At 39.6% G+C, this 14052-nt stretch overlaps 1 protein-coding gene across 3 annotated transcripts in view; it reads left to right on the forward strand.

The window, feature by feature from the left end:
* vps13a (vacuolar protein sorting 13 homolog A) overlaps positions 1-14052 on the forward strand; it is a 410927-nt gene that overhangs the window by 298139 nt on the left and 98736 nt on the right. For all 3 annotated transcript variants that reach the window (XM_060837965.1, XM_060837981.1, XM_060837974.1), the window contains exons 54-58: positions 2945-3177; positions 3484-3637; positions 4051-4197; positions 9404-9485; positions 10002-10071. In XM_060837965.1, coding sequence (XP_060693948.1) covers positions 2945-3177; positions 3484-3637; positions 4051-4197; positions 9404-9485; positions 10002-10071 — 686 coding nt within the window. The remainder of the gene's footprint in view (positions 1-2944; positions 3178-3483; positions 3638-4050; positions 4198-9403; positions 9486-10001; positions 10072-14052) is intronic.

Below are 14052 nucleotides of genomic sequence, written 5' to 3' on the forward strand. Positions count from 1 at the left end.
TGTTGTCTTTAAACCATGCTGCTAAGCAAGGTACTTCGTCTTGTTTTAGATCTGACCTATGGAATTTGGCCCCATAGCCGCGAGTATGTAAGAAGTATAGTAGAGGCTGAGTACTTAGTCTTACAGGGCACCGGTCTTGAGGATTATGATCGAGGAGGTATTGTCACCTGTTCTTATTGATTGTAGCCTGTGGGTCAGGGACTCAAGGATCTGATTAGAGGGGGAGCTAGGATGTCACAGTTTAAAGATGAGTTTGTTTGGAGTTACAATGTTGAAGGCGGAGCTGTAGCCAATAGCAAAGTTGCTTGACTTTGCTATCCATGTTATCCAAGTTGACAAGGTCTTTTCCCTGGCGTGGGGAGTCCAAAACTAGAGGGCATAGGTTTAAGTGTGGGAGGGGAAAGATATAAAAGAGACCTAAGGGGCAACATTTTCGCGCAGAGGCTGGTGCGTGTATGGAATGAGCTGCCAGAGGAAGTGTTGATATCAGGCAACATAAATAGCATGCAAGTTATGACATTAATCAATATGTAGTGCTGATTTCATGGCAGTAATCAGAATTTCTTCACTCTGTAGCCACCAATATTTGAACCACAATGAGAGGTTACCACTGACTTCTGGGTGATGAAGGTTATTCACTTATACCACAAGTCATAACGTAGTCTGGCACCCATGCATTTGTATGCTGTAGATATTCAATCGTTATACAGTTTAGAGGATACTACTACAAAACTTGAGAGACCTGCTCACCTGAGTAGTGTGGAAAGTTCTTTGAGTAGTCCAGACAGAAGCATGCTTCTAGACACCTATGATATTCTTTGTAATACGCTACGTGGTAATATGACTCTCATTTAGAGAACGATTATGAGAGGGCAACTCATCCCAGCACCTATTTAGTGAGAAGCTGAGGAGCAGGAACATTGGGAAGTTGAAGAATGCTACAACGTAGCTGCCTCTTTGTACTTGTACTGTATTTATTCGATGAAATAATTATTTCAGCAACATCTATATAGAACTTTTTTTCAGTCTTAGGACCGTCCAAAGCATTTCACAGCCAGTGGTATACTTAAGTGTTAGCACCATTGTAAGAAATGCAGCATTAATTATGTATACTGTCTCCCAAATAGCATAATGTTTTAATGAGAATAGTTTTAGTAATTTCTTTTCCAATCTTCAAATTATTAGAAGAAATCTGATACACCCATCTGGGAGAGCCTTGATTGAACCTCTATTTTAAAGGCTCGATGTGTAACTCTGCGCACTTATATGAATACTGCATTTGATTGTAAACCTAGATATTTGTACACAAGTCTTTGGAGTGATGCTCAAGCCTATGAGGAGAAACTATTATTGATCAACTGAATTTCAGTTAACATGCTGAAGCCTCAACAATACCCCTTTGCAAATCGTTGCCTGCAAAGCCTGTGAGAGGGGCATGTCATCAATGCCCACTAATAAGCGTAGAGCTGTGCCTCAGGCCAGGCATAGCACCAGGCCTATAATTTCTGTCCCTACCTGGTACCCTAGACTTGGTCCATCTTCCTGTTTTTAAAAAAAGATCTCACTAGCTGTCCACAAGGCCTCTTGAACTATCCTCTTTCCTACTGACTTTATTTACATGTGAATGTATTTCTGCTGCATTTTTGCTAACCTCTAACAGATGTAGATTCAATCCATCTAGAGTAAGAGTTTAATCCTTTCTAAGTTTGACTGGCCATTCCTTCTGTTTCCCACTCCCCCCCACTTCCTAAAATTACTACAACTCTTGATCTCAACTTCATGCCTACATATTCTTGTAACTATTACTAAGGAAAGTTGCGAACGATCAAAAATTGGAAGATATTAATGGTATGGTTGAGTGAGTGCAGAAGTGCTTTTAGGAAGGATAAACAATGTGGAAATGTACAATAAAAGGGAAGGTGTGGAGGGCTAGAGGAAGTGAGGCCTTGGAGTGCATATGTTCCAAGATGTTAAGACAGTCAGGTAGCGGTACCGAAAGCATATGATGGCTTTCCTTCAATGTGCGAGTTACAGAATACCAAAGTAGCAATGTAATGCTGTAACCATATAAGACCTTGGCTGGGCCAGAACTTGAGTTTTATGTACAGTTCTAGTAACGATGTTATAAAAATGTCATAATTGGTTTAGAGAGAGTACAGAGGAAATTTACATGAAGCTTGCTAGGATTTGAAAATTCTAGATATGATGAAACATCGCGTGAGCTAGGGTTGTTTTTCTTTGAGCAGGGGAAGCTGAAGGTTGACTTAATCAAGTTGCCCAAAATAATGAGAGACTGGGATGCAGTGGACAAGAAAGACCCTTTTTCCCTAGCAGAGAGGTTAATCACCAGGAGGCACAGATTTAAGGCGATTGGCCGAAGGATTAAGGGGAAAATGAGTACCAGCTTGTTCACACAGAGCGGTGGATGTCTGGAATTTGCTATCCCGTTTGGTGGTTGAGACAGAAGACATCAACTTCTTTGATCTGTACCTGAAGCCTTGTAACTTGCAAGTCTAATAACCAGGTGCTATTAAGTAGGATTAGAGTGAATGGCTAATTTATTCAGTCAGTGCAGTCATAATGCGCTGAATGATCTTTTTGAAGGCTGTAACGTTACTATGGTTCAATGGAAACAATTTATGTTTTCCTGTTCCCTGATACTCTGAGGTTCGTGGTGTTCTGATCCTTCACGTTCCTATCTTGTTTTCTGAATGTTAATAAATTTGTAAAATATTTCTGTCCTTAATTTAGTTGTGTAGTTGTTTTAATCTTTACCAATCTTGTTTCTTGCATTAGTTGCTCTCTCTCTCTCTTTCTCTCACCATATTTAATATATGTCTTTTCTTTAATATTAATTTTGCTGTTTATTTTGCAATGTTAATAGCCAAAAATTTTCAAAGTTGCAAATGAGATTCAATGTTCAGGTATACTATTTTACTTTTAGGATATATTCTCAGCGATTTCTCAAGAAAATGGGAAGATTTATTTAGCATCCTTCTTTGAGGGTCTGCAGAGAATCATTGTGTTCACGGATGATGAAGGAACATTCAGACTTACTCAAGAAAATGAGAACGCAGAGCAAGCAGAACAGGAGATCATTCTGTCATTGCAGAACTTGGGGATTTCACTGATTAATAATTCAACAAAGCAAGAAGTGGTCTACATTGGTATAACAAGGTGAATGCGTGCTTTGTAGCAAGTTATTGTGAAATGTAATGCATTATTGAACCTGACCTTCAGCTTTCTCATGGTTCCTGTTACTAAAGTGTATGGTTTTTGACCACAAGTTACTACTCCCATTCAGAAATAGAAAATTTCAAACAATTTTTGATATCTGTATTTTTGTTTCACATTGAATGCCACACATTTCATAATGAATGCTGTATCAATAATAGAATCTGTAACATCAGGATTTTTGATGTTAGGATAATTGAATGCAATTTTGAAGAATTTTACATGTTTGTTATCCTGTTTGCAACTCAGTTCTGATGTTGTTTGGGAAAGTAAACCCAAGGCGAAATTGCGCTGGAAACCAATGAGTAGAAAGCAAACAGCTCAGCTAGAGCAGGTTTACAAAGAATATATAGAGTCTTCTCCTCAAGAGAGCCTCATTGCTGAACTTCCATGTAATTTTCAGGTCAGTTGAAAATTATGCTTACATTGATCATTTGTATTTGAGTAGTTTAATAATTAATTGAAGTGGATGGCAACATTTTCAATTACACAAAAAACCTGTCATCTTAAATTGCTTAATTAAGTTTAATATTATTAACAGGTTCAATCCCTCCATCAAAATTAGCGCTTGCTTCATGCAGATTGAAATAAATGGGTAGGGAAATTCATGGTCTGGCTTTTGTTTCATGGTGTGATTATTCTCCTCAATTTAGTCTGTCAATTTTATAATGACACTGAATGAAGAGAGCAAATCACACTACATCATTTGTAGTGATGAAGTCAAATTGTGAGTGACTATTTGGATTCAGTTTAAAAAAAAATGTCTTTTTGAAAGTAAACATTTATTTGCATCTTTTGTCTCTCGCAAAAAAAAAGGCACTTTTAACTCCAAATGGCATGGACATGAAGCTCTTACAACCTTCTGAAGTACCAATAAGGAGAAATTACCTGCCAGCTATAAAAATAGAGTATACTGTCTCAACTCATCAGAAATCTCTCCGAGTCCAAATTTACAAGATCCAGGTATGTTAAAATCTGATAGCATAGGACCTTTGTTCGTATACAAATGGTACATGAATTGTTTAAAGTTTGCAACAGAATCATTTATCATAACTTTGGTCTGAGTTTCTATGTTGTCTAATTCAAACTTTCAGGGAGGAGGAATATTGAATTAAATAGCAAAATGAAATATTACAGATATTAGAATTCTGAGAACAGTGAATTAATTTTGCATGTTATTGATTTATAGGCTTAAGTGTTATGTTATGAGATCAGGACTACTGCTATCCCCCACACATCTAAAATCCAGTGTAAAGGTGTCATATTGTGAACTTGATGTTAGTATGCCAGCCTCTGAAATAGAAGTCAGTCTGCATTGGTCAGAATATATGTTGATTACAGTATTCAGTGGGTGCTTGGGGAAACTTTTTTTGGAAATGGTTACATTTTTAGTGGTAATGCTGTAAAGCGTTTTAAAAGCTGCAACTGTGACTGACTTTAGCAGAACAAGGCAAGGAGAGTTGTTATTTCTCAATTTAAAACTCTGCTGGGAAATTTTCTAATCAATGGAACAGCCAGGAAATGTTGAGGAAAAATTGTGGGCAGTAGCATTTGTGGTGAATGTCACTGTGCCCAATTGGAATAGTCCAATCTGAAAGCAGTTCTTAGGAGGAGAAGGAGAAGGAAGATGTTAGCTGGCAAAGGACAGCTGTGCCCTATGGTCAGTCAAGTTAGCTTAACTAATTCTGCCAAAACGCCTATAAGGGAAAGTCAATAGCAGCTGTCAGACAACAGATATAGGTAAAAATCACACAACACGAGGTTATAGTCCAACAGGTTAGCAGTGCTTTGAAAACTAATCCAAGCAAACCTGTTGGACTGTAACATGGTGCTGTGTACTTTTTAACTTTGTCCACCTCAGTCCAACACTGGCACCTCCAAATCAAGACAACAGATAAGACCATATCTAGCAAGGCTCAGATACTTGGACGTGACGAGATACCAGTGCCTCCGAAGACTTGTGCTGTCTAGGAGCACAGTAACTACAATCTGTGAAATGCTGAATCTTGAAATTGGATTCTGTTGTGTAAGTGTATATCTGATGCTTGTGGCCTTGAAGGTCTTTGACTGCAGGGCCTTTCCAGATGGGAGGAAACCCACGCAGACCTGGGGAGAATGTGCAAACTCCACACAGTCACTTGAGGCTAGAATTGAACCTGGATCCCTGGTGCTGGGAGGCAGCAGTGCTAACCACTGAGCCACCATGTCTCCCAGATACTTTTGATACTGCAGGTTAAACAAGGAGAGTTTTTGGTGGATTTTACACCACCGCATCCTTAGAATGTCATCATTCACATACATGATTTGATAACAATATCAATATTGTATTTTGGATTCTATAAATTTAACATGAATGATTAGTTATCTCAACTGTTATGTTCACTCTCCTTGTTTAACCTGCAGTATCAAAAGTATCTGGGAGACATGGTGGCTCAGTGGTTGGCACTGCTGCCTCCCAGCACCAGGGATCCAGGTTCAATTCTAGCCTCAAGTGACTGTGTGGAGTTTGCACATTCTCCCCATGTCTGCGTGGGTTTCCTCCCATAGTCCAAAGATGCGCTAATTAGGTGAATTGGCCATGCTAAATTGCCCATAGTGTTCAGGGATGTATAGGTTAGGTGCATTAGTCAGGGGAAATGTACAGTAATAGGATAGGGGAATGGGTCTGGTTGAGATACTCTTTGGAGGGTCTTTGTGGACTTGTTGAGCCGAAGAGCCTGTTTCTACGCTGGAGAGATAAATGGGGAGGGGGGGTGGTGGGTGGGAGGTGGGGTGGTAGAGAAAGTAGAATAAATGACCTGGGAGTTGCAGTGGGAAAGGGACTCCCTGAGATTCTGGTAGAGAGAGGAAGAAAACTTCTTCAAGGCAGGCATACTTGCAAGAGGATTCGCAGTAGGTGGGACTAGTTCAGTTTGAAAATGTGTTTGTCATGGACTGGTTGGACCAAAGGATATGTTTCCATTCTGTATGACTCTTTAGGATCTAGCAACAGTTAGTGGTCTTATTATTACAAATTTACATCCATATAAGTTTTGTAGTCTTGACTCCAAATATGACTGCCAAATCTTCTTTTTCTGTCTGAACATGTTTATGCTCTGCATCAGCCAAAGTCCTGGATGCATACGGTCTTGGGCATCCTCTGCATTGGGCCATCTATGAGCTAATACTACGCTGATGCTATACGGGGGAGGCACCACATATCAATACAGATATTGTTTGGGATCATAGTGTGTCAACACCTTGGAGGACGATAGCTGTTTCTTCCCTTACCTTAAAGCTATGGCTTGGCTATGTGATAATTTCCTTTTTAAAGAGTTGATGCAAAGGTGACAGGATGGAGGCCAGGTTATGTATGAACTTTCCATAATAATTTCTCAGCCCAAGAAAAGAGCTAAGCTCCAATACAGCTTTGATCACCCTCCCTTTATCTTCCATTGGGTGTAAACCAGTCTTGTCAATTCTGTAGCCCATATAGGTCACTTGGGATGCTTGGAACACACTTTTTCCCTTCTAAGGTGTACACCCAGAGGGGAGAAATGTCTAAGGACTGTGTCCAAGTTCTCTATGTGCTCCTTATTAAGTCTTCCTGATTATTGGTATGTCATCAATGGCAATCTGGGGTAGACCATGTAAAGTGTTCTCCATTGTCCGCTGAAAAATTGCACAGGCTGACAATACCCCAAATAGCACTCTTGTATATTGGGTACGAACCCTTATGGGTATTTACTGTAGCATATTTCTGGGAATACTCATCTAACTGCACTTGCAAGTATTCATTTACTACCGATGGTAGTAAAATACTGGAGCCCAAGCTTCATGGGGTGAAATTGTCTGGTGCTCCGTTTTCCAGCCTTTTTACTTTTGCCTCTACTTTTGCCCATAAGACAAATGGTACTGGATTTGGCCTTTCAGAATAGTGGAATTGCTTCCTAATCAATATGCAAGGTGGTCTTGACTCCTTTGATCATCCCCAGACCTCCTTGGAAAAACATCCAGGTATTTACCCAGGACTTCACTCAGGCACCCGTTTTCTAATTGAAAAATGTTGAAACAATCTAGGTCAATCTTTCTTAACCAATTTTGCCCCATCAAGCTTAGGCTTGAGTCTTCTACTATAGTGAGTTGTAACTGAAACAGCTGCTTCTTACACGAGATCGGAGCCTAAGTTGTACCCTGAATCTATGACAGTTCCTTGTATAAGTTCTCAGTCTCTCTGAGGTCTTGTGCAAAGTTAAGGGTTGGAGTCCAGAGCGAATTTTGTTAAAGACTAGTTTGACGATCACTGAAATGGCTACACTGGTATCAACCTCTATTAGAACTGGGCAACCATTTAACCAAATGTTTAGTTTGATTGGTTCTGGTTTGGATGTTACTGAGTAGTTTGACTGTTCCACACCAATGTGTACTCGCCTGGATATTGGCCTATGAGTGCTCTTGTTCCATTTGGCTCTGGTGGGAATTTTTTTTTGCTGTCTCAAGTCCACATACCAGCAGCAAGTAGAATGGCTTGCCAGCCTGGTTCCTGAAGAAAATTTTATCCATTTGGCTGAGGTTTGGCGTTGTTTTGGGATTTTCCTGTTGGCTGACCTAGAGTCTCTCATAGATATTTTTAGAGTCCCTACAATGTGGAAACAGGCTCTTCAGCTCAACAAGTCCACACCGACCCCATTCGAAGAGTAACCTACACAGACCCATTCACTTACCCTGTATTTACTCCTGACTAAATGCACCTTAACATCCCTGAACGCTATGGCCAATTCACCGAACCTGCACAATTTTTCGGAGGAAACTCACGCAGACACTGGGAGCATGTGCAAACTCCACACAGACAGTCGCCCGAGGCCAGAAACGAATCCGGGTCCCTGGTGCTGAGAGGCAGCAGTGCTAGCCACCAAGACACTGTGCCACACTCTATTCCAGGTATGTCCTGAGTGAGGCTATGCAGTTGCCTTCACTCAAGTAGTACTAGCGAGGGTGTCAACTTCCATCAGAATATGCTGTAACTCATGCTCCACTTGCCACATTTTCCAGTTACAAAGCCTGTTGTAGTGTCTGTTTGAAGTTCAATTGGGCTTCAGCGTGTAGGCACTTTTGCCTACACGCTGAAGCCCTTTAATCCCAGATACCAAACAGTGTCTCAGCATTTCATTAAGGGTTAAACCAAAGTCACATGACTCTGCCAGTCATCTTAACCTAGAGGCGGCTTGGTCATAATACTCCTTTATTAAATCTATCAACTCTTGAAAGATTTTAGTATCTGGTGTATCTGGGAAAGTTAGGCTCTTAATAACCAAAGCAGTTGCAGGTCCACAAGCTTTCAGGAGAATTATTCATTGCTTTTCATCAGCCACAATGACATTTGCCTGGAAAAAAAACATACTATTTCCATATGGTGGGCCGAGTCTTCGACAGATTCGATCAAGTCAAATAATGGCATGCTGCCAGAAATGCTCCCACCAAGTCCAAAATGACTGTTGCAAGTTCTTCAGGAATGTGCTTTTACCTCATAGCCACTGAAATTACTGCACAGAGGCCAGTATCCTGTCACCAAGTCATCTTGTATTTACACGTGAAAAAAAGTCCTTGACACTGATCAAGCTTCCTCAGAGCCAGCTGTCAGAGTGAACAAGATGTTCGACATGCCTGTTCTTATCTGTCAGCCAGGGCACCCTGACTGAGTCAGATTAACAGCCCCAATCATTCTAAGAGGTCCACCTGGCTGACTTTGTTACAGAAGCGACACAGTAGGTGTTTGGAGCTTTCGTGGCACTTGCAGTCAAAGCTAACAATTTTCTCAAATGGTTCACTGGCAATGAATAATGGAACACAGAAGAAGGGACCTGTACTTGCCAAATTTTCCATTCCAATGTGCTCAATAGCCTCTTCTCCATGAGTTGCAAAGCTTGTGATCATTAGTGGAGAAGAAAGCTGAGAATTTGGGAAAATTCCAAGTCTGTCTTTTCCTCTTCTAAAATAAGAGTTTCGTCACCATAAGATGCTTTAAATTCTAGGTATATTTTAGCTATTTTGGAGCAAGTGTTTTTTAATTCTTATCATTAAAATTTTAATTTTGTGCTGAATGAAGATATTAATATTGCATATATGTTATCAGGATAATGTTTATTATTTTTGAACTAAACAGCTACTTTACTTTTGTTTCTGTTCTAAGATACAAAATCAGCTGTCTGGAGCCATCTTTCCTTTTCCGTTTTATCCAATTATTCCCCCCAAATCAGTCACCATGGATTCAGGTTGGTTTTATATAATTTATTGTATGCACTCTGCTGTAATGAAATGTGTTAAATGTGATATTTTCTGTAAATGGCATAAATAAATATGTTTTCATTCATATGGTTACTCGTTGAAATTTTGAATGTCCTATTATATGACTATGAACTGCAGTTTAAAATAAACTTTATCGTGCTGATTAAGGTCAGCGGAGCTTGGAGTTATAGAATCTTCATTTATTAAAAAGTTATATTTGTTTGATTCTTTCAACTGCAATTTTAATATTCCTGCAGCACTGATTTAGGAATCCTGCAAGTACTTGAGCTCAACTTTGTGTATTAGTTTTTATATTGTGATATTTAGAAGTATTTACAGGAAATTAACTCCCTTCCAAAGTTTATGTAAAAATGAAATGTAAACTCCTGATTCAAAATGGTATTTTTAGAATATTACATTTAGTTTAGAATATGAGAAACAATTCTGGAATTGACTTTTTTGAAAAAAAAGACAGTTCTTTAATATTTGTTTTATTTTAATAGCACCAAAGCCTTTTGCTGATGTCAGTATTATCACAAGGTTTGCAGGGAAGTCTGATATATCTCGTTTTAGGTAAGTCATAAACATGAAATGATTTTGTCTATGATTATATGGTTAAAAGTGGGGATGTTAATTGATAACTGCACCATGCTCAACATCATGAGTACCAACTCCTCAGATACTAAAACAATCTCTGCCCAAAGCCACCATGATCTGGACAATATTCAGGCTTCGCAATTAACATTGATGCTACGTAGTGCCAGGCACTGATCATTTCAGAGAGAGAAACTAACCATCTCCACTTGAAATTAATGACTTCACCATCACTGGAACTCCACAACAGACAAGGGATTGATCAGAGGCTGAACTGCACAGGTCACAGTCATACTGTGGTGACAACAGCAAGTGCGAAACTGGAAATTCTGAGGTGAATACTTCATCGTCTGATTTCCCTAAAGCCTTTCCACCATCTGCAAAGCTCATGTCAGGAGTGTGATGGAATATTTGCCTGCATTGGTATGGATCCAACAGTGTTCAAGAAACCTGACAGCATTCAGGGCAAAGCAGTCTGCTTGATCAGCACCCTACCCAGCAACTTAAGCATCCACTCCCTCTGCCACTAACATAATGTGGCAGTAGTGTGTCCTGTTACAAGCAACTCCCTGATGCTGTTTCAATAACGCCTTCCAGACTGACACACATTGCCATTTAGAAGGACAATGGTAGCAGAAACATGGGAGCATCAGCACCTATATGTTTCCTCTGCACTCCAAATCATTCTGGTTTCAAACAATTACTATACCTTCACTTTCAATGGATCAAAATCTTGGACTTCCCATAGCACTATGGATGTGGTGATACATAAGGAACTGCAGTGGTTCAAGAAGGCAACTCATCACCACCACCTTGAGTTCAATTAGGAATGAACCATATATATTGGCCTTGCTGACAACTCCTAAACCCATAAAATAATTGAAAAACAGAAATTTTCAAACAATCTATTGATAATATTCTTTATAATCTACTCAGTACTTCTTATGCAGAATAATTTTGAATAAATCACCTTGAAGCCTTATTTTTATACCAAGATTGAAAACAGTATTTAATTAAAATCTGCACAGTATTTCTGAATAGTCCACATCTTGGAGGACATGATGCTCTGGCTTTGAACTTCCTTGTGATTCCTAAATACTGCCCTGTGACTGCTTACGTAAGATAGTAAAACAAGCTGTTCAGCACTGAAATCAAAACAGCAAATATTGGAAATACTCAGAAGCTCTGCTAGATATGTGACAAGAGTAAACATTTCAGTCTCTGACCTTTTTTGTCTGGGAGAAGTTAGATGTAACTTTGCATCTCTAATTAATATTGCAGATTTAATTTTACCAGAAATCAGCCAATTATAAATGTTAGTGAGTTTCATAGATTATTTCTCTCCGCCAATCCTAGTGAATTTTGTCACGCTATCTTCCAAACTTGCCTTATTACTCAGGCATCGTACCCCTATAATGTTCTATTTGTCGCACTTTCCCACTTGCCACAGGCAGAGACATATTGGCCACTGCCAGGACCTCCCAAGAGTCCTGGTGCTCGTAGTACCTTTTAAAGCTCAGTCATGCACCTGGTCAAGCACTGGCAATCTATAACTGCCCTGTAGCGTTCCTGTGAATTGTCTAGACATATTAAAAGGAAAGTGGCATCCCACTTTGCTGATATGGGACTGCCTAGGTCTTGGTGGGTGGGGCGTAGTGTGGCCAGTGGCTTCCAAGGAACGGGCCCTGAGATGTTGGTGCAAGGTAACCAAGAAGGTAAACTGGAGTTGCCAGGTTGCCACTCTGAATTTCATTTCAGGAATTGTTGCTGTTTAGTTTCTATCTGGTTGGTGAGAGAATGGGAAACAGCATATCAGTGAGGTGAGATGATGCAGTAATAAGGATGGTAATGAAAACCAATTGGTCTCTTTCTGCTTGCTCACAACAATTATGTCTCATTATTCAACACTTGGTTGGAAAACAGGATTTGTTTTGCTGTCAAAGTTGTGAACCACCTTACAGTTGCTCTCCCAGAATTTTCCCAAATGTTTCACCTATGCCTGTGTTGTTAAGTGGCTGGGAAGATTCCATTCTACATCTCTGACTCTTCCTAAAATGATTTTTTCTTTTCTCTCCAAAGATCCTGTCTTAACTGCTGAGTTTTTCCACAATCTGATGTTTTTATTTCAACTTTCATTATCTGTAATATTCTGCTTTTGATTTAGTCAGCAATAAATCCATTAAATCATATTACTAATAGAAACGTTGCTTGATCCTTCAGGAAAAAGTGATTGGAACAAAGTTTTCATGTAGATCTCACTGAGTATGAGATCCCGGATTGAGGTTAAACTGGACCAATCAGGGAACCCTGGCTGGCAGATATAAACAGGAGTCTGAGTCTCCACACTTTAGGGACTAGCTCTTATCTAGCTGGTCAGAGTCCATGTACTATACACGTGCAAATAAAGAGTGACTTGACAGGATACCAGATTCTGGATTAGAGTGGTGCTGGAAAAGCACAGCAGTTCAGGCAGCATCCGAGGAGCAGGAAAATCGACATTTAGGGCAAAAACCCTTCATCAGGAATACAGGCAGAGTGCCTGAAGGGTGGAGAGATAAAAATTTTATCTCCCCACCCTTCAGGCACTCTGCCTGTATTCTTGATGAAGGGCTTTTGCCCTAAATGTCGATTTTCTTGCTCCTCGGATGCTGCCTGAACTGCTGTGCTTTTCCAGCACCATTCTAATCCAGAATCTGGTTTCCAACATCTGCAGTCATTGCTTTTACCTAGGGTACCAGGATCTGTTATTTCAGGAAAAAGACATTTTTTAAAACTTTCATCATTGTAGGCTAATTGCATCAACTCAACATATAGAATGGTTAAAATTTAATTGAAGGTCACGTTTCTGTTTCAATAATTTTCTTAAACAAAGTGAGAAATATGGAAATGTGAATTTTTTTTACTTCAAGCAATGGTAAAGTTTTATTGTAATAATTTAGTTATAGAAACTTCTTTAAATTTTAAATCTGTTTCATGTTGCATTCTTTTAAATGCTAGATTTTTAAAAAAAAGATTATTACTCTGACAAAGATTTCACCAGATTCCTGCTTGAACCCCTAATTACCTTTCCATAGAGATCCTTGTACTTTCCCATTTTAGAGGAAAAACTTTATAATATATCTTGATTGCCACTATTTGCACTTTATAAAAACATCTTTGCACTTGGTACTGCCAGGTTGTTTTCAAGTAAAGTTACTGTTGTTATACAAGCTGTTTCACTTGTAGCAAGGTCCTAAGTGATAAGTGGTAAATATCAGCAGCTGTTTTGGAGAAAATTGCCTGACCTCAGATTGTGTTAGGAGTCTTTTGGATCCATTATGAGCAACAAACATGATCTTAGCTGAATGTTTCACCTGAAAGACAGTTCTTCTTTTGTCAGTTGCTCTTTGGGTGCCTTTGTTCTTGGGTCACTAAAAGTTTGCACTTAGTTACAGCAAGCAGTTAGCAAAGCGAATGTCATGTTAAACTTTACTTCCAAAGGATTTGATTACAGGTATAAGGTTGTCTTGATGAATAGTACAGACTCTTGGTGAACCCTGGAATATTGGGTCAAATTTTCTGAACAGTGGCAACTGTACTCAGACTGTCACTCCATTCCTTATTCCAATATGAAAGAACTCTGCATTTCTGACAGGTGATTCCAATTTGGACTCCTTCAGAACTGTGGAGCACACTTTAAATCTGACAAGTCACTCATTGAACAGGATAATCAGAAATCAAAGCACACTCCTTTTTCACAACCTGGGGGAGAGAGAAGGATTAAGTGTTGGAGTAGTGGGAGTCAGATCCTTGGTAGGTGGTGAGAAGTGGGTGGGGGGGGGGTGGGGGGTGGGGGGGGGTGCGTGTAGTTGATGGGTGTGTGAAGTAAATTCAAGTTCAGTTTAACACTTGGAATTTATTAAACAGTAGCAGAATCCTTTGAATTCCCCAATTTAAATGGATGCCCCTTAAGGGCTCCAG

This window comes from Hemiscyllium ocellatum, chromosome 2 (assembly GCF_020745735.1).
Source record: "Hemiscyllium ocellatum isolate sHemOce1 chromosome 2, sHemOce1.pat.X.cur, whole genome shotgun sequence".
NCBI lineage: Eukaryota > Metazoa > Chordata > Chondrichthyes > Orectolobiformes > Hemiscylliidae > Hemiscyllium > Hemiscyllium ocellatum.